Source organism: Liolophura sinensis, chromosome 11 (assembly GCF_032854445.1).
Source record: "Liolophura sinensis isolate JHLJ2023 chromosome 11, CUHK_Ljap_v2, whole genome shotgun sequence".
NCBI lineage: Eukaryota > Metazoa > Mollusca > Polyplacophora > Chitonida > Chitonidae > Liolophura > Liolophura sinensis.
In genome coordinates, this window is record NC_088305.1 from 15,333,904 (window position 1) to 15,361,874 (window position 27,971).

General features: G+C 41.2%; 1 protein-coding gene across 1 annotated transcript in view; it reads left to right on the top strand.

Annotated features, from left to right (window-relative positions):
• The window catches only part of LOC135477683 (polycomb complex protein BMI-1-like), a 40,020-nt gene extending 12,716 nt beyond the window's left edge, over positions 1 to 27,304 (top strand). Inside the window, 8 exon segments of the mRNA XM_064757872.1 lie at positions 6,603 to 6,699; positions 11,145 to 11,200; positions 20,246 to 20,290; positions 20,820 to 20,931; positions 21,548 to 21,623; positions 23,142 to 23,246; positions 24,166 to 24,246; positions 24,653 to 27,304. Coding sequence (XP_064613942.1) covers positions 6,603 to 6,699; positions 11,145 to 11,200; positions 20,246 to 20,290; positions 20,820 to 20,931; positions 21,548 to 21,623; positions 23,142 to 23,246; positions 24,166 to 24,246; positions 24,653 to 25,246 — 1,166 coding nt within the window. The 3' untranslated portion in view covers positions 25,247 to 27,304.
• Positions 27,305 to 27,971: the final 667 nt, after the last annotated feature.

Genomic DNA, 27,971 nt, shown 5'->3' on the forward strand with positions numbered 1-27,971 from the left:
AATCACGACTCTATCATGACAGTTATAACCAAACTTTTATTGGCACATTTATAACCACCCTTGTATTGGCACAGTTATAACCACCCTTGTATTGACACAGTTATAATCCCCCTTGTATTGACACAGTTATAATCGCCACTGTATCATGACAGTTATAACCACCCTTTTATCGGCACAGTTATAACCACCCTTGTATTGGCACAGTTATAACCACCCTTGTATCGGGGCAGTTATAATCACCGCTGTACCATAATAGTTTTAATCACCGCTGTATCAGGACAGTTATAATCACCGCTGCATCAGGACAGTTATAATCACCGCTGTATCGGGGCAGTTATAATCACCACTGTATCAGGACAGTTATAACCATCGCTGAATCAGGACAGTTTTAACCACCGCAGCACCAGGAGAGTTATATGGGCCTCCGTGGCTCACACGGTTAGCGCGCTAGCGCAGCGTAGTGACCCAGAAGCCTCTCACCAATGCGGTGGCTGTGAGTTCAAGACCAGCTCATGCTGGCTTCCGCTCCGGTCGTACGTGGGAAGGTCTGCCAGCAACCTGCGGATGGTCGTGGGTTTCCGCCGGGCTCTGCCCGGTTTCCACCCACCATAATGCTGGCCGCCGTCGTATAAGTGAAATATTCTTGAGTGCGGTGTAAAACGCCAATCAAAAAAAAAACAAAAACAAAAAAGGAGAGTTATAATCACCGCTGTATCAGGACAGTTATAATCACCGCTGTATCAGGACAGTTATAATCACCGCTGCATCAGGACAGTTATAATCACCACTGCATCAGGACAGTTATAATCACCGCTGTATCGGGACAGTTATAATCACCACTGCATCAGGACAGTTATAATCACCGCTGTATCGGGACAGTTATAATCACCACTGTATCAGGACAGTTATAACCACCGCTGCATCAGGACAGTTATAACCAACGCTGCATCAGGACAATTATAATCACCACTGCATCAGGAGAGTTATAATCACCGCTGTATCAGGACAGTTATAATCACCGCTGTACCAGGACAGTTATAATCACCGCTGTATCGGGACAGTTATAATCACCGCTGCATCAGGGCAGTTATAATCACCGCTGTATCGGGAGAGTTATAATCACCGCTGTATCAGGACAGTTATAATCACCGCTGTATCGGGACAGTTATAATCACCACTGCATCAGGACAGTTATAATCACCGCTGTATCAGGATAGTTTTAATCACCGCTGTATCAGGATAGTTTTAATCACGGCTGCATCTGGACAGTTTTAATCACTGCTGCATCAGGACAGTTTTAATCACCGTTGTATCGGGGCAGTTATAATCACTGCTGTGTTATTTTGGGCAGTTATAATCACTGCTGTATTATTATGGGCAGTTATATAGTCATCTGTTTTTGGGCTTAGATCATGCTGTGCTTGGACCTGATTCTTATCGGCAGGTTGCGATTTCTTCACTTAGATACAGACTTACGTAGTTATTATTGCAAATTCTTGTATATTGCAAACGCTCCCGATGGATGAATATTTTGAAAATTTAGTTTTCTTCCTCTTTCGTTGAATCACATTATTTAAATCTTCTCACTTTACCTTTGTAAACCGCTATAACAAATCTTATTCAGGCAATAAGTTTTTGTTCTGGGTAGGAATCCATAATTCCTTGACTCCATTGTGTTAGTTGCATAATACAATTAGTGTTAGTTCGAAGAATGAGGTCATTTTGTACTCAATGTTTCGTCATTTTATAACTGCTGAAGATGGCATAACAAAATGTTGAATACATTGAGGGCAGCTTGTTCTTTTTCAATTATTTCAACTTTTGTCGATTACCGGTAACAATATTTGTGTTTTACCGGTACGTGAGGAAATATCCACTCAGTTGATCTGTCGGGTTTTAATGTAAAACACGTTGAGAACATTTCACACATGTGTTTCCTGTGTTCTTCGACATCTTTGAACAAACTACATGGCCGTTTCTCTGGTTTCACTTCACTATAAAGCTCGTACCTTGGCCTGCGGCACGGATTATTTTTAGACCAGAATATCGTTCAACAGGGTGATGGGTGCCGTAACCGAATCAGAATCAACATCGTGTAGGGGTTTTCACTATAGATTTACTGTTGGCTCTAGTAGCGCCAGAGCGACATGTAAACTCGGCGCTTTTTATGCCTGTTTCGGCGTGCATATGTAGAACTGTAAAAGCTAGAGTCCGAGGAATGCTGTAATATAGCGATGTATACAAAAACTAGCTCCACGTGTCACTCGGTTGCTATTTACAAAAACAAGCCGAGAAGTTATATACTGATCAAGAAATCTGGGTGTTATAGATTAGTTAGCCCTGCGTTTAACCTGCAACATGTATAGTCACGAGGGACCATAATTAATTAATGACTTTCTTAAATTACCCCCTCAGAGAGCTCCTTGACGTTGTATGTAGATACTCCCTTAAGCCCAAGGGGGCCCTGGAAACAGAATAATACTTGACACAAACTTTCGCGTAGCTCAAGGTTTTGTTCTAGCTCTTCCTGACTGACAGTTTAGGCCTACATTTCCTGCGTAAAGGACAACTTTAGCGTTTGCTGTATAAATTTTTAACAAATCTGCTGTAGGCCTACATGTGTTATGACATGCATGTTGTGACACACTTATTGTTGTGGAGTATAAGTCTTTGGATATTAGCCAATGGTATTCATCAGACAAGATGTTATCACATCTCTTGCAAAGATCACACCCGCATATATTAATCCCAAGTACCCGAAGTGTTGTACATTCCGACCCGCGACTCCCACGTAATATAACTATACTATAGACTGTCAGTATAATGATCACCATATGTCTAGCATCTTATGCACACGCAAGTTGTTTACAACTATGTACGAAATGCATACATATAAAAACTGTGTATATATGCTGGCACAAAACTTGTATTTATTTATTTATTTGATTGGTGTTTTCGCCGTACTCAATAATATTTCACTTATACGAAGGCGGCCAGTATTATGGTGGGAGGAAACTGGGCAGTGCCCGGAGGAAAGCCACGACCATCCGCATGTTGCTGGAAAACCTTCCCACGTATGGCGGGAGAGGAAGCCAGAATGAGCTGGACTGGAACTCACAACGACCGCGTTGGTGAGAGGCTCCTGGGTCATCACAGTGCGTTAGCGCGCTAACCAACTGAGCCACTGAGGCCTCTCACAAACATGTTAATTGCCCTCACGAGCCCCGGTATAGTGTGCTTGCGTATAATTGCGTAAGCGAAATGTTTCTTAAATTCTTACATGCTGGAAGCTCTAATGAACCGTTACCACTTGTTTTACAAGTACACCGAAAATTAAAAACCAGGTACATGCATGGCAAGATCTAAAAAAGAATAGAGATAAGTAAAAGTAAGGTTTTTGACTTCAGACTTACTGAGTAAAAAGTTATATTGATACATGCATGTACACACATTAAAAACAGATGTTTGGTGTTACACACCATGAAAACAAATGTGTTAACGTATTTACCAAATGTAAACACGTTGTCGTGTTTTAGTTTTCATTTACTGTACGGTGTTTTCTTGTAAAACACTCTTAGAACACGAGACATTTTCTGGCACAAAACACCACGCGATTTTAAGTGAAACGTGGAAGAACACCCCCATTTTAAAACAAAACAAGTGTTTTCGATGGGAACACGGTGCACAAATGTTGCGTTTCGAAATTATTGCTTTGTAGTATAGCATTGGGCCGTTATATTATACATCCTCTGTCATCTGTGCTTTTCTGAGTAGATATTTCCATCATTTTAGCCAACTCTAATGCAACCATATTCCTTCGTTTCAGGCATCTCAGCAGAATTTTTAAAATTAAGATTATAATCGTCGAGCACAACTCGCTCTATAATACTTTGCTTTTTTGCATGCTTCATTATTGCAAGAATGTTATTTTATCAGTAAAAGAATATAACTAACTATAATAGCCACAAAACTGATTTTTTTGTTTCTATGAAATAACATGTAATTCTCGAAATAGTTTGCTTTCAAATAAGTATATACTGTGTCTGTTTAATAAAAAATAGAGGTCAGTGTCATACTAGAGATATTTTTACAAAATAAATTATATACATTTTTAAAAGAGGTTTAAGTTACATATATAAAAAAAATCTACATTCTTTGTCACAGTATAAAAATCTTTATTTAATATATGTAATATATTTTGTATCTGAAGCAAAAACAACCGGAAAATTACTGAACAGTCAATTTTTTTGGAAATTATGGCTTCAAGTGAATTTGTTTATTGAACAAAAAAGCTTCGTTCTGCGCATTTTAAAACCTGAATTTTTATACGCCCCCGCATATAGGCAAAGCGTAGTATCTTATAGCGATTTTGTCTGTCTGTCCGTATTCGTATCCGGGCTATAACTCTTACAGTTTTCAACATAGTTTAAATTTTGGTGGATACATACATAAACAGATGGCGATGTGTCGCGACTCACATTTGTCCATTTTCGCGGTTGTCATGGTAACTAGATAGCCATTTTCCTTATGTATACTGTGTAAATAGATATGATTTCGTGTGCGGACCATAACTCCAACTGTTTTTCGAGTCGAGTTTTCAATTTTGGTGGATACATACATAAACAGATGACGATGTGTCGCGACTCACATTTGTCCATTTGCGGGGTTGTCATGGCTACCAGATTGCCTTTTTCCCTATATATACATAGATATTATTTCGTGTCCAGGTTATAACTCCATCAGTTTTCCACACAGAGTTTTAAATTTTGGTGGATACATACATGTAGATACACATATGACGATGTGTCGCGACTCACATTTGTCCATTTTCGCGGTTGTCATGGTAACCGGGTAGCTGTTTTCCTTATGATTGAGATGCTTGTACATGCCACTTGTGTTGACATTTAGTGTTAATCCTCATGAAGCCAGTGTACGTGTGGAAGTGTAATGGCCATCTGCACGCTATATCATCGATGTTTCTTGATATTAACAAGCTTTTTTGTCTATGAGTGCTTGTGGAAGGAAATCCACGTATATGTAGCTACTCCATTATGGATTTTCGTGGAAAAGCAGACAAGGCCATCCGAAGGCACGTGCACGATTGTGTGTGAACACTATACATATGGACGCTGTTACGTGTAGAAAATATACCGCCAATTAGTTTGGGTGCTATATGCCGGTGTTAGGTGCTCTTGGTAATGAATCCATCGATCTTACTGAAAGATACAACGATTTCCTTACGCCATATGCAACTTGACTTTTCAAGCGCTTGCTTTATAACCCAGCTGATCTCTGGCACTGGCGCTAGCCATTGCGAAACACTATATACTAATCTTTACTGAACACTACAGACTGTTACTTAACACTACAAAACATTACTAATCATTACTAAGAACTACTAATTCATGCTAAACACTACTAAGTATTCCTAAACACTACTAATCATTACTGAACACAAATAATCCTTAATAAACACCACTGAACACATTTAGTTATTAATCAACACTCCGAAAAGTACACCATAGGCTTCGCAACCTGCGGAAGGTCGTGGGTTTCCACCGGGCTCGGTGTCTCGGTTTCCTTCCACCATAACGCTGGCCGCCGTCGTATAAGTAAAATATTCTTGAGTACGGCGTAAAACGCCAATCAAATAAATAAATAAATACCATAGGTATTTCCATTCTTTTTCTACAGATAGAGGTAAGCTTGTGTGACGAATTTACATATGGATTATTATGGACGTATAAGCTTCCCATATATGCTGCCATTTTTGTGCTTGCATATGTGTTTCCTATGGGTGTATATTCAGCTGAACGAAAACAAAAATATGAAGTGCACTTCAGACGAATAACCAATGGAAACCTTCTCTGAAAGTTTCTTTATACATGTATCTAAAGAATGCTGCTCACAGAAACAAATGTAGTCAGTTGTTTAACTACTCAGATGGACTATATAGACAAAAGGTGAAAGTATGAACAGAAATCCTCGGTGTCACTTCTGTCACTGGTATCCAGCTTTAACAATATGATCCATAAAGACCACCGTAGAATTCGGCTATATTTGACTGCGTTTTAATGGAACAAAAATAACTGTGTTCCGACTGCCATTTGTGATGTTGGAGCAAGCAGAGCTCGGACTAGTGGCCTTCAGCCTTCGGTGTATTTCTCAGAGAGCATTGAATCATATCCGAAATTATTTTATGTCCTGAATTTGAACTAATCAGTCCGCATATCTCCGGAAGTGTACCACCCAGAGGAACATGTTTTCCGCATTTTTGTGTAACATAAATGAGTCGTTTGTTTGCCAGCAAGATGTAGCATATAGCTATAGGGTAAATTTCACTGATGACAAATGTTTACTGTTAGAAATATGTGTATATCTTCGAGCGTAGCCCGTATATAGGCTCGGTTATACATACAAAGCGACGTGCATGTCGAGTCTGAGTGACATCCAGTTAACTAGTCTTGTTCCTTTTTCGGCACTCATGATCTTGACAGTCGTAGTTAAAGGCATAATTTTTTTTTAATTATGGACTATATATGTACAAGAAAATATTAAATGGTTAAATGACTGTCAGAAGTATACATTGCTTTCTCTTTCAGTCTGCCGCACGTGTATTGTCCGGTATTTGGAGACCAGTAAATACTGTCCTATTTGTGAGGTTCAAGTGCACAAGACACGCCCTCTTCACCATATAAGGTAAGATACACTTGATTCACTAATTCAGCAATCGTTCTGCGGTGACAAAATAGTTAAAAGCGCCCGCCTTGCGCTTACGCGGGAAACACCATCACTGATTAGCTGGGTCAGGTTTCACATTCGTTACCATGATTTATTCGCTTGCTGCTCAGAATGAAAGCATAGGGCAAATGCGTGTCGTTACCATGTAATAAACTGTTATAGTAGCAGGCGCCTCGAAGAAAGCAGTGCAACAATATGATTTAAGACTCACTTGAGAAAGTTCGACAATAACTAGGTCGGTGGTCTTGTACACGGACGCTCTGGTTTGTTGCACCCATGGAATTTCTTACTGAGGAAATGGTGGTAAGCAAAAGCAATGAAGTGAACACTATAATGCTGCTCCCGGTTTCCTCCCACTATAATGCTGCTCCCAATTTCCTCCCACTATAATGCTGCTCCCGGTTTCCTCCCACTATAATGCTGCTCCCGGTTTCCTCCCACTATAATGCTTCTCCCGATTTCCTCTCACTATAATGCTGCTCCCGGTTTCATCCCACTTTAATGCTGTCTCGGGTTCCTCACACTGAAATGCTACTCCCGGTTTCCTCCCACTGAAATGCTACTCCCGGTTTCCTCCCACTGTAATGCTGCTCCCGGTTTCCTTCCACTGTAATGCTGCTCCCGGTTTCCTCCCACTGTAATGCTGCTCCCGGTTTCCTCCAACTAAAAAGCTGCGCTTACATAAGTTAAATATTTTTAGTACGGTGTAAAACACGATTTAAATATATAAATAAATAAACAATACTGATATTTCAACCAGATGATTTTTGTAAAAAAAAAATATCCTTAGGCTTAAGTTTTACCGATATACTTTTTCGTCCTGCATTTTTAAGATGATAGCAGAGAGGAATTTCCAAAGCATAAAACAAATCAACCAGCCTCCATTTCTTTTAGTAGACCTACGAATATATATTATAGGCTCACAGATGGTGCGTTGGTATACAGTATTTATGAGATATGGATCACTGATATATACATGCAACTGTATGTTGATAATGCCCTAATCCAAGAGCGTATTCGACGTATTTTTTGAGGTATTTATATCAGAATTATTAATATATAATTATAGGCCTACTATAGGAAATGGAAGCTGGTTGATTTGTTTTGTGCTGTTAATTCGTTTTTTTTTAATTTTATTCTGCAATCCGTGCACGGGCAACCATTCGCCTCGGAATATACTGATATCTGACCCTTGACAGAGAGCCGAAACATCGCCGCTATTTAAATCCGCTGGCAGCGATATCAGAGCGACCTGGACCTGCATGCGACATGCGGTATTCATCTCCGTCCCCATAAACAAATCGGGATTTATTAGGCGTCTGGCGCGTGAAGTCCGCGTCACATTTTATCGACAAGTCTAATCTCCTTGATTTAAACGACAGAAAAATAAACGGCAAAGCAACTGTAAATCCATCGATTAACCGGCTTTTATTCGGAACCTTTAATCACCGATTTTTAATTAAGACGCCGAGCAATGAATCAGAGGAGGGGAATTGGCGTTGATGTGATCACGTGACTCGAAGCACCCGTTGTCTAATGGCGAGAGGACCGGATTACTAATGTGAACTTCCCTGTAAAAGTTTTATATTAAGACGTTTAAAGACACAGGCTCTGTGATTTCAGTGTGATGTATTAAGACGAAACGACGACACAAACCTCGTGAAATCAGCACTCTTGATTACTAACAGTCTGCTTCGTAAATAACATACGATTGGACATTATACATGGCTTCTCGCGCTTTTGGGGACTGACTACATTCATTTTCGTATCCATTTTAAGTAGCTGTATTAATTGTAAATGAAATTCCAACACTGAAAAATAAGCTCTTTGTAACAAGGTCAGAAAAAGTCTCGATTTTATTTAAATTATAGAATAAATTATGGAATATTTAATGTATATACGAATTGAATATATAATATGAAAGAGTTATGAATTAAATATGTTGATATGAATTAAATATTAAAAAAAACCGTAATATGGGTGGCATCTATTACTCCACACCAAAGTGTAGGACCCTGTATGTGACTTTTTCGGTGGTTTTGTAAAGACTGCTGGTTGAGTGAAGAGAATGAACGTTTGTGGAAGAAAAGGTAGAACATCGTGTCTTATAAAATGAGAAAAAATCGACGATGATTTGTTCAAGGTGTTTTGGCTGATATCTTTCTCACAAGTGCTTAGGCGGACTCCATGGTGTGTATAATATGGTTTCGTTGGAGAGGTCCTTATGTGTCGCCGGTAACATAACATTGTTTGAAATTTGGAAAATCGGAAAAATTTCTTTAAAAGTCTTCTGTGAAATTTTTTATGGATATTAGTGCGTTTCAGTACATATTCGTACACATTAAGGCGTTCAAAATTCGCATAGCTGCGTGCGATTTCAGTGGATATATGTTACATAGCATGGTTGTATCGTGTTTTTTGTAAAAGTGCCTTGATTCTTGTCTGTCAGCAGGTATATGTAATGATAATGATTTGTTTATTTAGTAGATTGGTATTATACGCCGTAATCAAGAAGAGTAATGGTAATGAGTCGATGTTTATTTAATTTGGCGATAGTAGAAAATTCAGAAATTAAGTATTTATATCTGTGGAATTGCCTGTACAGTTTTCTATGGTATATTTACATATACAGGCTATAAATAGTGAGGCAGAAATAACATCCAAATTTAACCCAATGTGGTAATGTTAACTATGGGCATATTTTTTTTTTTATCTTTGTGCGTTTATATATTTATGAACTGCTGAAAATATTAGCACAAAAAAGAAAAGACGACATATTTACAGGGATAAATTTATCTGATGTACCCATGATTTCCGGTGATTATATGGGATGGGTATTTGATATTCAGTGTGCAAAACATCGACACCGGCATATAATTTGTTCATATACGGTATGGTGTTTTTTCTGAACGAGTATCTTTGTAAAATGTTGACCATCCATTACACTGTATGACTTTCTGGACTCTTGATGTATTTAAGCATTGAGCTTCCAAAATACAGACTGAAGGAAATTAGCACACATTTAATATGCTAAAGGGCCTGGTATGATAAGGCGGGGAATCGGCCCCGATGCAAGAAACCGTGCACCTCAAGAAACGAAACTGTATATATCTGTGACTGACAGCTTGCTGACACAGTCGTGAGGCTACTTCTTTTTCAGTTCTATTTTACTCTTCTTTTCGTGCTGTATGGCAACCATGCGACTTATAAAGCTCCAAACATACATTGAGGAAATGTACAAGTCATGAAATTGAAAAATAGTAGACTCCAGTCGCACTGAAATATCTTTTGTTTTGCATCAGACACTGTAGAGTAGAGAAAATTACTGCACCACAAATATAACTTTCTGAAAAATTATCGAGCACCCAGTTATGCACCAATCAATTAAATACATATAGCTAGAGGACCACAGGTGCTCTCAACCAGGATTCAGGTATAAGTTCGCTATAGTTGCCACACGTTACGTAATACCATGGCTGAACAGTTCTCCATTCTAATTCATAATAACACTTATTTAATGCAAGACATCCTGTATCTTTACTCGCCCAAAAGTATGTAGCAAAAAAGAGAAAAAAAGATTCGAACTTCTCCTCGAGGTGCAATGCGGTCTCCACATTGAATTCGTTAGTTCACTGTACTATAAAGGATGCTTGACAGACTATTGCGGAAATACAAATTTTAAACTTGCCAAAACATGACAAAACGGGTCACATTATAAAGTTTATGTTTTACGTATGAAGACAAACGTTAACCAGAACGAAAATTTGACAGAACGTAGAAATACACGTATAAAAGTTTCATTAAAGATATTTTCTGGTTAACGTTGATATTCACAATGTAAATTAAAGACACGGTGCCTCGTTTGAACGAAAAATTGGCGTTTTTGATCGGGAGTGCATACTTGGGGGATTATTGCTAAGCAGCCATCTCTTTTATAGCCGTATAACTTTTATGGGTGCTTCGACCCAGTTTTATACTTCCAGTTTGGAAGTTTACAGAACTGTGCGGAGATTTTGAAATTTGCACTTTCTTATCGTACCTCTCTGGGGTCGATTCTCCGGCTTATCGTACCCTTTTGGGTTCGATTCTCCACCTTACCGTACCTCTCTGGAGTGGATTCTCCGCCTTACCGTACCTCTGTGAGGTCGACTCTCAGCCTTATCGTACTCCTCTGGGGTCGATTCTCCGACTTGCCGTACCTATCTGGGGTCCATTCTCCGCCTTATCGTACCTATCTGGGGTCCATTCTCCGCCTTACCGTACATATCTGGGGTCCAATTCTCCGCCTTACCGTACATATCTGGGGTTCATTCTCCGCCTTACGTACCAGGTTCTTTATACACTTTACAGTTTTACATTTATCAGGTACTGGAATTTATACTCTTCCCTTCTTTGTGTTTTAGACAAGACAAGACCTTACAAGACTTGGTCTACAAACTAGTTCCTGGGCTATTTAAAGGTAAGATTATACATTCCATTTTTTCTTCTCCCAATAAATGTTTATCGTTATCTATAACCCGTGAATTCATCTTTAATAACAGCTGTATATTTCATATTTATGTGTGAATTTGGTGCTCTCTCGCCGTTTTTATCATCAATACTTTACGTGTATAGAAATACCTACATACAGTACACTGGGTCTTTTTAGATTTGTTGGCATTATTTCAGGGGACGAGGTATTTATTTATTTTAGAAGCGTCTTAAAGAATTAGCAAGGAATTGGTAATAATAATAATAATAATACAGCATGTGTATAATACCATCCTTGTCAGGCGTGCTTGGTTGTCACGGTATGAAATGCAGTGAACTGTGAAATGAACTTTCCCACAGCTTAAACCATGCCGATTTCGTCCGCGTGATATGTCGACAGATGCTTCCTTGCACGTGCATATGCATTGCAAGCGAGAAGGGATTTTTCGTGAAATATCAGCAGCTAAGATCTAAACTTAGTTAAAGTGTCGTCCCTGGGGGGTGGGGTGGGGTGGTGTGAGGTGGGGTGGTGTGAGGTGGGGTGGGGTGTTGTTACTCCTGGAGTTGATTTTAACAAACACGATCATTTACAATTTTTGCATATTCTCATAATGCGACAATAATAAACTATAATAATTAAATTTGACTTGATGTCAAGTGTCAAATTAGGCGTATATATAAAGAGAATCAATTGTCCCAAGCCGGCCCTAACAGCATTTCACACCCTGTTTAAATGTGGCCTCTTCGTTTGGATTCAACATTTTGGGGAAATATGAAGTATATTGAAATGCATGATGTCACGTATACACACTCATATCGGCATAAGAACCCTCCTTGTGTCTATGGGGACATCGTCATACCTGCATAAGAACTTTCCCTGTTACAACGGGATGTCGCCATACCAACATAAGACCCTCCCTTTGTCCAAGAGGACATCGTCATACCGACATAAGAACCCTCCCTGTTACAAGAGGACATCGTCATACCAACATAAGAACCTTGCCTGTTGCAAGGGGACATCGTCATACCGACATAAGAACCTTGCCTGTTACAAGAGGACATCGTCATACCAACATAAGAACCTTGCCTGTTGCAAGGGGACATCGTCATACCGACATAAGAACCGTCCCTGTTACAAGGGGACATCGTCATACCGACATAAGAACCTTGCCTGTTACAAGGGGACGTCATCTTGTTATCATCGGAACAGTGCTAAAAGTGACGTTATGTGCGACACAATAGATCATGCTCGGACAGATGGCAAAATGCGTCTTGTCATAAAAGCCTTCGTCCTAATGCGCAAACCCGGGGCTGTTTTAGCTGTGCTGGCGACCCGCTTTACAACAAATAGTTTCTTGCAAAAAAAAAGAAAAAAGAAAATCGATCTTCATTTGTAGTCAAAGACGTTTTTGGAGAAAATTCGATTAAGATCTTAGTGTGATCCGATGGAGAACCAGCATTACGATTGTGTTGGCGATGCCATTGATGATTTCTAAGGCCCGGAGGGAGGGAAGGAGGGAGTGGGAGGGCTGGTGATGAGGCTGTCAGCATGGCTAAAGGCCCAAGCCCCTTGGTGTTGATCTTGGGGGAATCTTTTCAAGTTGTCAGGGCGTCAAAATCAAGCTGAGGGTCACATTAACTAACTGTTAACACCTGATTATTTTTTATGAAACTGCTGTTCGCTATCACTGTTGCTTTCCTCTTCGCCCTTTTTCTATTTAGGAAAACTGTAAGGAACTGTCTCTGTGATACAAGATTGACGTGATCAATAGAAACACGATGTTGTAAAAAGTTTGAGTGAGTCAAGATACACATAGAACTGTCCAGATGCTCGTTGTCAAATTGATATCAGCATCGTGATTATCTGGTCATGAGTAGCCGGTTGTCACATTGGTGGCGGCTTCGTGGCCATCTGGTCATGAGTAGCCGGTTGTCACACTGGTGGCGGCTTCGTGGCCATCTGGTCATGTTGCCGGTTGTCACACTGGTAGCGGCATTGTGGCCATCTGGTCATGAGTAGCCGGTTGTCACATTGGTGGCGGCTTCGTGGCCATCTGGTCATGTTGCCGGTTATCACACTGGTGGCGGCTTCGTGGCCATCTGGTCATGAGTTGTGGGTTGTCACTCTGGTTGCGGCTTCGTGACCATCTGGTCATGATTAGCCGGTTGTCACATTGGTGGCGGCTTCGTTACCATCTGGTCATGAGTTGCCGGTTGTCACACTGGTGGCGGCTTCGTGGCCATCTGGTCATGAGTAGCTGGTTGTCACATTGGTGGCGGCTTCGTGGCCATCTGGTCATGATTAGCCGGTTGTCACACTGGTGGCGGCTTCGCGGCCATCTGGTCATGTTGCCGGTTGTCACACTGGTAGCGGCATTGTGGCCATCTGGTCATGAGTTGCCGGTTTTCACATTGGTGGCGGCTTCGTGACCATCTGGTCATGAGTAGCCGGTTGTCACATTGGTGGCGGCTTCATCTGGTCATGAGTAGCCGGTTGTCACATTGGTGGCGGCTTCATCTGGTCATGAGTAGCCGGTTGTCACACTGGTGGCGGCTTCATGGCCATCTGGTCATGAGTAGCCGGTTGTCACATTGGTGGCGGCTTCGTGACCATCTGGTCATGAGTTGTGGGTTGTCACACTGGTGGCGGCTTTGTGACCATATGGTCATGAGTTGCCGGTTGTCACGCTGGTGGCGGCTTCGTGGCCATCTGGTCATGAGTTGTGGGTTGTCACTCTGGTTGCGGCTTCGTGACCATCTGGTCATGAGTAGCCGGTTGTCACATTGGTGGCGGCTTCGTGACCATCTGGTCATGAGTAGCCGGTCGTCACACTGGTGGCGGCTTCGTGGCCATCTGGTCATGAGTAGCCGGTTGTCACATTGGTGGCGGCTCTGTGACCATCTGGTCATGAGTTGCCGGTTGTCACACTGGTGGCGGCATTGTGGCCATCTGGTCATGAGTTGTGGGTTGTCAGTGTGATAACCGGCAACATGACCATATGGTCATGAGTTGCCGGTTGTCACGCTGGTGGCGGCTTCGTGGCCATCTGGTCATGTTGCCGGTTATCACACTGGTGGCGGCTTCGTGGCCATCTGGTCATGAGTTGTGGGTTGTCACTCTGGTTGCGGCTTCGTGACCATCTGGTCATGACTGATGGGTTGTCACACTGGTGGCGGCTCCGTGGCCATCTGGTCATGAGTTGCCGGTTGTCACACTGGTAGCGGCTTCGTGGCCATCTGGTTATGAGTTGCCGGTTGTCACATTGGTAGCGGCATCGTGATCATCTGGTTATGAGTTGCAGGTTGTTACATTGGTAGCGGCATCGTGACTATCTAGCTATGCGTTGCCGGTTGTCACACTGGTATCGGTTTGATTCATCTGATTATGAGGTTTTCACACCGTTGTGACGCCATCGTAACCATCTGGTTATGCGTTGCCGGTTGTCAGATTGGTAGCAGCCTTGTGACCATCTGGTTATGAGTTGCCAGTTGTTACACCGTCGTAGCGACATCGTAACCATCTGGTTATGAGTTGACGGTTGTCACACTGTCGTAGTGGCATCGTGACCATCTGGTTATGAGTTGTCGGTTGTCATACTGGTAGCGACCTTGTGACCATCTGGTTATGAGTTTCCGGTTGTCACACTGTCGTAGTGGCATCGTGACCATCTGGTCATGAGTTGGCGGTTGTCACTCTGTCGTGGTGGCATCGTGACCATCCGGTAATGAGTAAGGGGATCATGGTTAAGGGGCATGCCATTCAATCACTATATGGCTTGTGTACACACTGATATGCTTCTTTGATGAACCAATCTACGCATTCGATAATTCACATTTATTAATTTATTTTATTGTGTTTTTCTACTCCGTAGTCAAGAACAGGAGAGAAAACCCCGATTATTTCATCGTCTGGTCGCGACTTATAGAATGGACTATTCTTGTTCCACTTTTGGAATTCCAGAGCGACTAAATGCAGCCTCACGGCTTTAAGTCTCGCCTCCGATGCATGTAGCGTCAAACGTTTTATTATCATGTGACGTCCGGGTTGAGGTTTTACGTGGAGCCAGCATGCATAGGGCAGTAGCCACGAGCTATCCTGTCAGACATCGCCATCACCATCACCATTCACCTGTATTTGGCCGTAACTAATTAACAACTGTAATACAAGGTGAGTTAAAGGAATGCGCCCGAGGGCCCCGTGTTAATTCTATTGAGAGCGCGCGGCGGACATAATTGATGTCGGACGTAGTTAATGGGGCGAGCAATAATGGAATGACGATCGATACACAGAGCCTCGTTCTGGTGTTGTGTGCCGTGTGAATCGCCGTGATGATGTGTAACGTAATATCCCAGCTTGTCAGCCGTAGCTGCTTATGAGCCAGCGTAAACCTGCGACTTGACAGCTTACTTCAAGTGGCATCCGGGAGTTTAGCCGAGATTTGAAGAATTGTAAAGCAGCTTTTTCGTAATCATATGTACTTAAGCTAGTGCTTCTCATTTGTTCAAGAATTCCATGTAGGTATACGATGACCAACCTGTTACAGATTTGCATTCTGTCCCGGGGATACGATTGATGACTGGCTCGTATAATATGTAAGTCACTTACATCCACACATCACATTTTGTGTGCCATTGATCCACTCGTCATTGTCAACATTTTGACTGGCAATAAGTTTGATGAAAAACCGATTTTTTGGCTTTGAGTTCTCATCATTAGCTGTTATTCTAACATCGCCAGCATTTCTGGCTGCAGTTTCGAGGCGGGGGGTGGGGTGGGTGCGGGGGTTTGGGTTGATGGGCAGGGGTTTGGTATCATAATGTTATTGTAATGTTGATTTTTTTACCAATATGCCATACCCACTCTCCTGTAGGTATGATTTTGGAGATATCCCCCAACACACCGTCTTTTAACCACATATTTTCGCAAAATTTTTCAAATTTATCTTCACAGTCAATGAACGAAAGTTGAGATTTCGGCTTTCCTTAGTTTATTAATCTCAGCTAGATTACTGATGATGGAGATGTTCCGCACTTTGTCGAAGGTCCGTCTCGGCCAGAGCCGGCACATTCTGGCCATGTCGGATACAAGCGATTAATGCCTGCCAGGCAACAAATAGTCCAAAGAAAGCTTTCTAAATCTCATATATCAACGAAGGCGGTTAAGAGAGATGTATCAACTGACAGTTACCGCTCCACTGCATCACGACCGCACAACTCGGCGGTAATACCTCCCCCCCCCCCCCCCCCCCCCCCCGTGGGCTGACACCACGCAGACGCCAGCGGGAGAAAACAGGCAGCCGCTAACCCTAGTATTTGTAAAGATCCACGCCATAAACCGACTAGCCATAAATGTCATAACCGCTTCTCGCTACATAAACAAGTAACGTATTGTGAACGCTATACCGCCATACCACCTCCCTCTTTCCCGGTACTGACCTTATTACGAGCATTACTGAGGGTCTTATTTTTCCTCAGTCGGCCTTCAGTGACGCTTCACTCGGTGCTTGCTACGAAGGTTGTTCAGACGTCTAATGCTGGCCTCCACATCCCCCAGTCCGCGCCTAATAACGCCTACAATACCGCAGCCCTGAGCCCTATGGCTACATCAGAGTGAGTCGTTAACGTGAGCACATAGAGCCCCTCTGTGGAATTCTTCAGGGACAATCGTTAGCTTTGAAAGTGCCCCGGTGTGTACAAACTTAAACCTATCGACCCTTAGATAAACGGTCCGAGGGGTTCTTCAAGGGACTTGTGGTCTGCGGTGAACCACTTTTGTTCGTCACGCCGGCAAGGAATATATCTGGGACTGTCTTGCCGGAATGCATCAGTTGGACTTTCCTTGAACAGTATCCGAGGGCCAGTTGAGCTTTCTGTGGAGAATCAAGTGTGGAAAATCAGAGTTGTAAACAATTAGCAATTCATTATGCCTTCAGCTAATTGAGGCTGTGCCTGTGTTTAGGATTTTGCTCATTGTTTGGTTTGTGATCAGCCTCCTCTGAAAGTTTCCACTGTTTTCAAACGGGCCTGGAACGTTTATAGAAAGAACCACGGACCTGGAACCTTACGGAAAGAACCACCGGCATGGATCCTTTACGAAAAGAACAGTGGCCAAAAATGGTCTGTTTGTGTTCAATGATACCCACATATGTTCAGTCGCGTTACCTTGTTGCATCTGTATTCTATGAATTTGTTAAGGTGTATGGATTTGTGTTAATAATGTTGTTATTACGTGTTAAGGTATGTTTTGCTTAAATGTCGAAAGAATGCTGGCTAAAATGACGTAAAGCCTCGTCCCAGGCATTTCCTTTTTTCACGTCGTCGACTTTTGCGATTGGTCTATTGCATGTAAATGCACACCGTATTCAAAAACCCATTAGAGTGTTGACCCATTACACATTGGCATTATTTCAGTCGAAAATAGGTCATAATTTCTCCTAATCCACGAAAGCGTATCCCTTGTGTTCTATTTAACTAGCTTTGGAGCTTCATGTTACTCATATCTTCATTTGGAATGCTCAGCTAAAGTTCAACACAGCCCTACAGTTGCAATAGTACCCAATTATTCATAAGGGGCTTATATATACTGTGCATGTGTGTAGATTCCGTGTAGCTTACACAAGCAATATATTTAAAAATTTCTACATTTTACTAACGCCAGTTGGTTTCACAGCAAGGTACTGCATACGAAACGTGTGCTCAGTGTTTCTTAAACTTGAACGAGCGTGTATATACATGACACCATTGCGCATGCTTACCCAGGAAATATTTTCTTGTGCGTACGGTATGTGTTACAAAGCAGAAAGCAAAGATAAGTGTTTATCTGGAGAGTATCGCCAGACACTCGGAACCGCGGAGGTGTAATATAAGCGATAACACAGTCGCCCTCAAGCTAATCTTTACAGCTTATTAGCAAACGGCTAATTTACAGTGCAAACAAAAAAAAAAGAAATAAACGACTGTGAAAAAATATTTTAAGCGAGCTACTGCTACACGACGAAATGGCAGGTGTAATACGGTGTATTGTTATTTGTTTATATATACACGCGGATAATTTAGTGTCAGTATCTCTGTATATATATATCGTTCGCTTGTTTCTGCTTGTTTCTCTATGTCTCGTTGGCTTGTTTCTCTATGTCCCGTTTTCAGTGATGCTGGACTGGGTTTATATCTATACACGTATACACCAAATCTGATCAGAGTGTAAATCAATACATCCAGCTGTTTGTACGGATAGCTTTATTTATTCTTTCCAACATGGTTATAAATAGTTGTATGATGAAGTATATAGGCTGACGAACACTTGCTCAATCCTCAATAGAGACAGGTCATTCTCTGTCATACTGTAATACATTTACATTACTGTAAAACGAGTCCCAACGTTTCCTTTTCATGCACTGTTTCCTCGGCGCGGTTGTTGAAAACTGTTTTTAGACTTATTACTAGATTGAACTTCATGCCAAGTCTTCAATTTTGTGCTTAACCTAAAAATAATTGCGTAACAGTATATTAAAGATGAACTAAATCTGCTACTGTTATACTTAATCTTTGGACAGCTGCATTGGCTGCTGAATTGCGTTTCAAATATTAAATATAAAATATGACTTGATGCCAGTGTTACACTTTCGAACAACTGGGCCCTGATTGAAATCCGGGAATGTTCTTACCACGTTATTGCAGTAATATTGACGATGTAACGTTAATCCATAAGCATTCATTTATTCGTTCCATATACAACCAGACCCAGGAGCCTCTCACCAATTCGGTCGCTGTGAGTTCAAGTTCAGCTCATTCTGGCTTCCTCTTCGGCCGTACGTGGGAAGGTCTTGCAGCAACCTGCGGATGGTCCTGGGTTTCCCCCGGGCTCTGCCCGGTTTCCTCCCATCATAATGCTGGCCGCCGTCGTATAAGTGAAATATTCTTGAGTACGGCGTAAAACACCAATCAGATAAATAAATAAATAAAATATTCAACCAGTGATCTGAATATCTCAGCGTCTCATATGCATATACATTTTGTTACGTATTTAAAATATAAATATGTAGAATGAATCCGGAATAATACCACTTAATATAGCTAAAATTTAATGTTTTTTTCTTGAGCCGTTCAGTGTCAACAAGGTACTGTGATAGCTTGATATAAATTCTAGTTTTAATACATAACCGATGGAGTGTGTTGCCAGATCAAGAGGTGTTGCATTTTTTTAATTTTTTTTTTTTTTTTGCTAATTTGATAGGGTCAAGTTTTTAGCATATAAAACTAAAGTAACCTGACAAAGACTGTCAAACGGCCTAGTACTGATATACAAACTTCTAACTATACTGGTTTTGTTTTTATTCTTTTAGCGTTTAATATGCAATGAGGCTATAATGTCAATTTAAATATCACTGAAAATTAATTTACTAGTATTGTGCTCTCCGGCCGTACGTGGGAAGGTCTGTCAGCAACCTGCGGATGGTCCTGTGTTTCTCCCGGTCTCTGCCCGATTTCCTCCCACCATAATGCTGGCTGCCGTCGTATAAGTGAAATATTCTTGAGTACAGCGTAAAGCACGAATCAAATAAATAAATGAATAATTTATAGTGGTATTAAGCAGGTAAAAAGTGGCGTACAATTTGTATGTATTTATGGTGAGGCTTTAATCATTGTAAATATAAATCTTATACCCTTTTTACTCTGTTAATAGTGTAAATCCATACCCTTTTTACTCTGTATATACATGTAAATCCATATTTACTTATTTATAATCCATGTAGACTTGAGAAATAATTTTGAGGAGGATTCCAAGTATGCTCTTTCCCGGTTAGATTAACTAATTAATAATGGCAGTTATCATAAACATATCAGGATAGAAAAAACTGAAATTTCAGTTCAGTCAAGAACTTTATTCAGGCACCTCAAATAATTTTATTTGACAACAGATCAATCTTGCTCGCCAGAGACCTGCTAATTAACAATTTACAGGTTTTAAATTAATAACAATGTGTTTGTTTATGAGTCGACCGATGACCCGCCCTTCACTTTTTCTGTTCCACAGGGGAGATGAAAAGGCGCAGAGATTATTATGTCGATAAACCTGGAGGTAAGGACAGTGTTCTTAGCTCTAATTCTGTCACCTCTTTGCTCCCGTACTCTAAACTCGTGCTATTGCGAACATCTTAAAGATATATCAAAAGTCAAATGTGTTAAAGTACAAAATAAAGGCTACTATCTGTTTTAAGCTTTTTTTGATCATACAGTAACATTTGATACAAAGCTTCTTCAATTAATAGAATTATAAATATTATACACAATTCATTATGTTTTCAAACATGCTAGGGTCGAGATATTGTAACTTCTGTTGGAGGTACTGCAGCATTGTAACTTCTAACAGTCATTACCGAAATCGTTTTTCTTTGTTATTGCTGTTATTTTTTTTTTTTTTTTTTTTTTTTTTGGCATTTTGATTGTGGAAAGGGAAGAGAATCTCTTCGAGCTTTGCTTATTGTTACTTGTCACTAATTATATCACATGTGGATGAAGATTTCTGCGGAAATTTCAGGTGTTATATACCATAGAAATATCCCTCAATATCGTACTTCCTGATACAGTGTTGACATTTGACGTTTCAGCCACGCCTACATTCCTGACAGCCGAGGGGCGGGGCGAGGCGGTGGGCTTACATGAGCGGGTGATCTACACAGACGACGAAATGATCAGTTTGTCCCTGGAGCTAAGTCCGAAGTGAGCTGAAATGAAGTCATACATGGTCATGCCGTATTTATGTTCCCATGCCCCACAACCCCTCCTCTCTGATCTGCAATTAATGCATCTGTATTTATACACCTGTTCTTATATTAAAGCAGAATTTCATATAATTTACATAACAACTGTCTCAATATTATTACACAATAATGCACAGTACATTATCAAAACTTTATGTAAGGTGACACGTAGTTAAGTACGTCCTTTTCACGCTGTTTCCTAACAATATACCAGTTTGCAAAGGTCCAAGATATGGTACTCTCACAGACATAGTGTTAAACAAATACTAGTTTGCAGTTTATACTTTATCAGATGCACGACGACCAAACTGTATTAATTGTGTACAGCCTGTCCTCGTTCTTTCTCCTCTCCAGGGGCTAGAAAAATTGAAAGCTTTTTGTCAGCCTTTATCCTCGGATCCCTTCATCCAATCCCCCAGGGGGGTTTATGATCATGGCTCCAGATTTTGACCTTTCTTTAAAATTCCACACAACGCTGTCACTTGAATTTCCTCTTCATATTTTTGTTTGTTTGTCTTTTTCTGGTTTTGTCTTTTTCATGTTTAAAAGCTCGCGTTGCTTTTCATTGTTCGCAGTGGTCGACCGCCTGATGACTTCCGCCGGAGAAAAGTTAACGGCGAGGTGTTGAGTAGGGCAAGGCGCCTACCAGATGTGAGTGATCTTTGAATTTTTTTTAAAAAGACAACACTGGACAATATGCATAGATAGAGTGTCTGACGTAATGTTTAGAAGCATACCTTATTTATTTTTGTGATGCTGCATAACGAAATTGTCAAAGTTTAAAGTAAACAAAAAAGCCCAAATTGAGAAAATTGAATGTGCCGCTATGTTAGCTAATCAGAACCGAGTTATTTCTATAATCCGTGGACGCAGCCATTTCGGATTACGTCACCCGAACCCTGTCTTGTCTTGTAACCATATGTACGTGGGGGCCGAGTGACGCGACATTGTGGTTCCCAGCATGCATGCCGTATCTCATGGTCTGTAGTAAAAAATCCGGGCTTGGTGTATTCATGGTTACCAATCCCTTCAGAAAAATGCATGTCTGTTTGTTTTCACCCCTCTTCGGAAATAATTGAGGTTATATTACCTGTTGTCTTTTTTTTAAAACCGTGGATGACTTTATTCTGTGGCAAACAAAGTTTATATTCTTGTGAAGTTCAAATGTCGATTACATTTTTATGACCCACGTACAATTACATCCCGGTTTCCTTCCTTATCTGCTCATTTGTTGAGGAATGATTAGGTCATGTAAATAGTACAAATACATTTTTCGACAAGGTCATTGCCAGCCGTCCGTATAAAAACTCGTAAAATATCACTCGAACCTGTAAACATAAAGGACTTCGAAATAGCTATGCTTAAGAGACATTTTACTGTCTCCTTCATTCAAACGTCAGCCAGACGAAAAGAGGAAAAAAAATAACCCAGAGAAAAATGAGTATGAACAGTGGCGGCGAGGTTTACGTCCAGTTGATGTGGGAGCCTGCAGTTCCGTTCAGTCTCTGAGTGGGTTTCCCCCAGCAAAGCGTAAAACGAAATCAAATAAATAAATAGTACGGTGATCAGATTTACGAAGGATGGAAAGTTTAGTATCTGGAGAAAGGTTTTGCAGGAAAGCCACAGTTATTCTGACAGTAGCTGGATTCGAATCCGCTACTTCCTGGTCGTGGCGAGTCGTCTTGGAAGCTAAAGTGGATTGAGATAGGACAGTCGCGCGGTACCGACTCCTCACGCTAAGAACATACAAGAAATTATTGTCGTTTTTATTTAAATTAGTCAGGCATGAGTAAAATCATGGTTCTCTTGAAATTCCTCCATGTTATTCATTTTTATTCATTTCCATTTTACCTTTTAGTGACAGGTAAATTTATTTACTTATTTGATTGGTGTTTTACGCCGTACTCAAGAATATTTCACTTATACGACGGCGGCCAGCATTATGGTGGGTGGAAACCGGGCAGAGCCCGGGGGAAACCCAGGACCATCCGCAGGTTGCCGTCAGAACTTCCCATTTACGGCCGGAGAGGAAGCCAGCATGAGCTGGACTTGAACTCACAGCGACCGCATCGGTGAGAGGCTCCTGGGTCATTACGCTGCGCTATCGCGCTTTTGGAGCATTTACGCATAATTGAAAGTACATTTTTTTCTTCTTCTTTTTATTTCCAGAACGATGTTGCAGATCGCCGGTATCTTTTGTGTCCTGCTGCAGTGACCGTTGCACATTTAAAGAAATTCGTCCGCATGAAGTTCTCCTTATCAGATCGCTATATGGTAAAATATTAAAGATAAAAACTGTTGACTGTTGTAAGATAACAACACATACCCCGCTCTCCACGCTTGTTTTACATCGCTGTTGTCATAGGTATGACTTCATACAGTGATAAATCGAGACCAGCGAAAATACTGGCTGGAGTGAGGCTTGAACTCACAACTTGAATTTGTAAGTGTAGGAAATAATATTATCTCTTTGATATATTCCCTGACGATGATTGCAAATCACATGCAAGTTGTACGGGAATGTTCAAAAACGCCAACTTCGCTCGGGTACCGGTGCATGATGATGCATGAAATGTGTCAGAAAAAAAATAAACGTCTCTATCAGCCTTTGCTTCTATTTATACTGGATAGATATGCATTTTTTTACTCTAAATACAATATATCCACAATAAAATTCCAACGGACATTGTATTGAGGAAGGCTAATTGTAGGTCTGGGCGAGGACATTAGTTGTGTGTGTACGCCTACTTGTGTCACGTGGGTCGGAAAGGTCAGCGTTCTCTATGTAGTGGTGGAAGTGCATGTAAAGCGAGAGCAGAGAGCGACACATGCGCTGTAGCTGCACGCTGTTTAGAATATGATAGAAGAATGCAGAACGCACCCGACGAGGTCAGCCTTTGTCTTCGTGTAGATTATAGAGGAAATATTTCTATGTAAACGGAATTCAGTGAATCATGACTGACAGTCTTCATGTGCAAATATACACGTGCTAGAGAGTGAAGGGAATTTGCTGTAATTGCTGACCTCGTAGCATCAAAACCCCTATATAATCCCTAGTGTTGTCCACTATGCTAGTCATTATTTGTTAAAAAAAACTTGGAGGCGGTAAATGGAGGTATAAAACTGCTTTTAAGGTGTTAGCTGTGTACGTCACGCTAAATTCATCTCAGTTCTCCTTACTATTTTATTACAGATAGACGTATTTCACACCGATGAGAATCTCATTGATACTTACAAACTATTGGATATAGCTTATATCTACTCGTGGAGAAGGGTAAGTTTTACGTTTGTAAACTTTGACTTTTGTAATATCATCATGATATGGCATTATAGAGAGTTTACATTTGTACAAGTATCTTTGTGATACCTAAAATAGTTATCCCTGTGATGCCGTAAAGCATAATTTAAATGATTTATTTATCTATTTATTTGCTACATGTTTTAAGCTGTAATAAAGAATATTTCACATACATAAGACGTTAGCCAGCATTATGCTGAAAAAAATTAATTTATTAATTCATGTGTGAAGAGGGAAAAGTTCATTCTACTAATATACGATTTGTGCGAGAGGGAAAGCCTGGCATGCTTCTTTTTTTTTTTTACACACACATGTATTTATTTTTCGAAATGACGGAGACTTGAGTTCTGACTGACAATTTTCCCTCTTGCACTTTTTTCAGCGGGGGCCTTTAAGGCTGTTTTATACTATCTACGAACATCCGGCTAAGAAGAGGCGATTAGCTTCCACAGACACGGATGTGTCCAAGGAAACTGTGAAGGATGAGGAAGAAATTGCTGCCACCGTGTCTCCTCCAGTCGTAAATGGGGACGTGGATCAAATAGACAGTAACCCTACAGGTCCAATAGACCTAGTGAAAAAGACTGTAGTACCTGTGCAGAGCGATGGTTCTCCCCCACCGGAGCCTCCTGCAAATGGCGAGGTTTCCGACGTTGTGACATCATCCAGCCCCAAGCCAAAAGACAATGAGACGTCGGGTTGTAGCCCGAAAGTTGAAAACGAGGGAACTTCTCCGAAAACAGAGACGTTAAATTTAACTCCAGCTCACACAGAGCCGGCAACTCCCCCGACAGAAAGGCCTGTGGTAGTCTCCAAACCCGACCCTGTTTCGGAATCTCCTCCTAAGTTGAACAGTTTGCCGACACCTACCATAGCAGAGGAGAATGAAGAAGAAAACGGACCAATTAACATGGTTATTACAACAGCAGTGAAAAAAGAACCAGTTGAAATCGACGAGACAACGGGCCAATCATAGTATTTATTTGGAATGTACCTGTGTGTGTGGGTGTGGAAATCGAGATGCTTCACTGCGCAGTTCAAATCGATTGTTCGACATAACCGTGAATCGACGTAAGCGTGAATCGACGTAAGCGTGAATCGACGTAAGCGTGAATGGATAAGACAAGTATTCACACATTGTCGTTTAGTGAACGCAAAACGTTGCTGGTGAATAATGGTCCTTCTGTAGTATCAGGTGAAGTGTCAAAATTTACATTTTTTCACCTGCTGCAGTGGGCCCATCATCACCTCGTGTGCACTAGTACACGTGGAGTAGTACACGTGGAGTAGTACATGTGGATCCAGTCAAAGGATTAAAAGTTACAATCTCCTCAATACCGGTCGTGCGCGAGAGCCAACAGTGCAGCAGTACAGAGTAGGGGTTATGCAGTTCATAACAGTGCTATTGGTCGACATTATTTCTACTTTATGTGCTGTATGGTCGTCCTATGATAGTGTACTATGTTGTAATGGCGGATATTCAATGCAACACCATGTTGTAAAGACGGATCTTCAGTGCGACACCATGTTGTAATGGCGGATCTTCAGTCCGACACGATGTGTAATGGTGGATTTCAAGTGTAGCGACTTGGCGTAATGATGGATCTTTAACTCGACAACACGGTGTAATGTCGATTGTCTAGTGCGACACCATGCTGTAATTGCCGATCTCCAGTGCGACACTATGTTGTAATGGTGGATTTCTAGTGCGACACTATGTTGTAATGGCGGATTTCTAATGCGACACCATGTTGTAATGGTGATTCCCTGAATTGATACCACATTGTCTCATGTTTTACGGTTGTGTTTGTGTTTTATTATCTGTATATTCACTGCTCATTGAGGATTAACCGTTAGAAAGTGGACCGTGTTGTTGTTGCCACTGTATATGTGTGAAGTATCAGGCCTGGGAAATAGTGCTGCTATACTTATGTCATCATTTTTCTCCCGGACACAGGATGTACTCTAAATACTTATTAAATGCATAGTGTGTTTTCGTACATACTGTGTGTCTTTGTCCACGTGACCACTGTATACAAAAACCCATTAATAATTGGAAGGATGGCCTTCAGTGGAATTTACCAGAGAAAAGGTTTTCCCAAACAAGTCTTTTCGAAGTTTCAACAGAATACATTTTCAAACCCTAGTTGGTACTGGAAATGAATCCGGCTGCCATGCGATGCTTCCTGAAGTATAGCAATTGCTATAGTCTCCTTTGGAAAACAGCTTTGCTTCCCATATGTTCTCTTGCTTAGTTTTGAATGCAATCTTCCGGCATTTCTACGTCATGGAAACGTTTCAAACTGTATTATCTTGCAGTCTTCATATAGCTTGATATTATGTGTGGGGCACAAATCAGTGTGACGGTTTGAAGTCATTCTCTCACAGGTATCAGTGGGATTTGTTTGTGTGTCTCCTGTGGATGACGACTCCTTCTTTAGGTTTCTTGGTTTCTTTAGACCCCTTGGATCTACATTTACGACAGATCAAATTACCATTGTCTGTACCAGTGAGCCTACCCGGTTACAAGGTCCCTGGTAACTTCTATGGCTTGGTTGCCTCGTCAACCGTTGATTGATATCTATTTATAGGTGTCCGCTAACGCAGGATTTTCTGCTAGCTGTGGGACATTTCTGCTTAACACTTCGTACTATAAAACATAGTACTTTACTACTTTATTTAGACTTTGGAATATGAACTGTATTTAACTTCACATCTAGTTCTTGAAATTTTCAGTAAAGCTTATAGTAACGTTTAGATATGTGCTATGCTCTGCGTTCCTAGTGTGAAAGTGTATATTTGCGTAATACTGTCATACTTTGAAGAGCATGTCGCAGTCTTCGCAAGTCTGCGGTCTGGAATTATCGATGTGCTAATGCACTGTTAGTCGCCTCTTCTCCGTGATATTTGCACAGCTTGGACTAGTGCAATCCTGAACCAGTGAATTTGTACCTTGCCCTCCTACATATGCGGGGCCTCCGTGGCTCAGTCGGTTAGCGCGCTAGTGCAGCGTAGTGACCCAGAAGCCTCTCACCAATGCGGTCGCTGTGAGTTCAAGACCAGCTCATGCTGGCTTCCTCTCCGGCCGTACGTGGGAAGGTCTGCCAGCAACCTGCGGATGGTCGTGGGTTTCCGCCGGGCTCTGCCCGGTTTCCACCCACCATAATGCTGGCCGCCGTCGTATAAGTGAAATATTCTTGAGTACGGCGTGAAACACCAATCAAAAAAAAAAAAAAAAAAAAAATCCTACATATGCGAAGTTTCTAGACAATATTTCAGGTACTAATAAGTGTGCCAAACGCATTAGACTTTTCGATGCGTTTTTCTGACATGTGTTCATGCCAAAAGAGCTATCCTGGTCCAATAATCATATATAGCAAATACAACCCTGAGAGAAAACGACGTGTCGACAACGCACAGGAGTCTCGGCGTAGTCAGTAATTGTTGTATACATATAGTATGTAGATGTACATGACCTGCGCACGAAGGACAACTATGGCAAAGAAAGGAAAACATAGGTGCTTCGTTACTCCGATCCTATATCCTATATTCTCACTGGTGTAGGCTGTCTTTAATACTCTCCAACATCCTTGTTTGTATACGGTTTTATTCTTCACAGGTGACAAACATCCTGTCTAAAAATCTAAACGTGGATTCGAAATCTGCTAGATCAAGAAAAATTCACACATTAGTTTTGCATG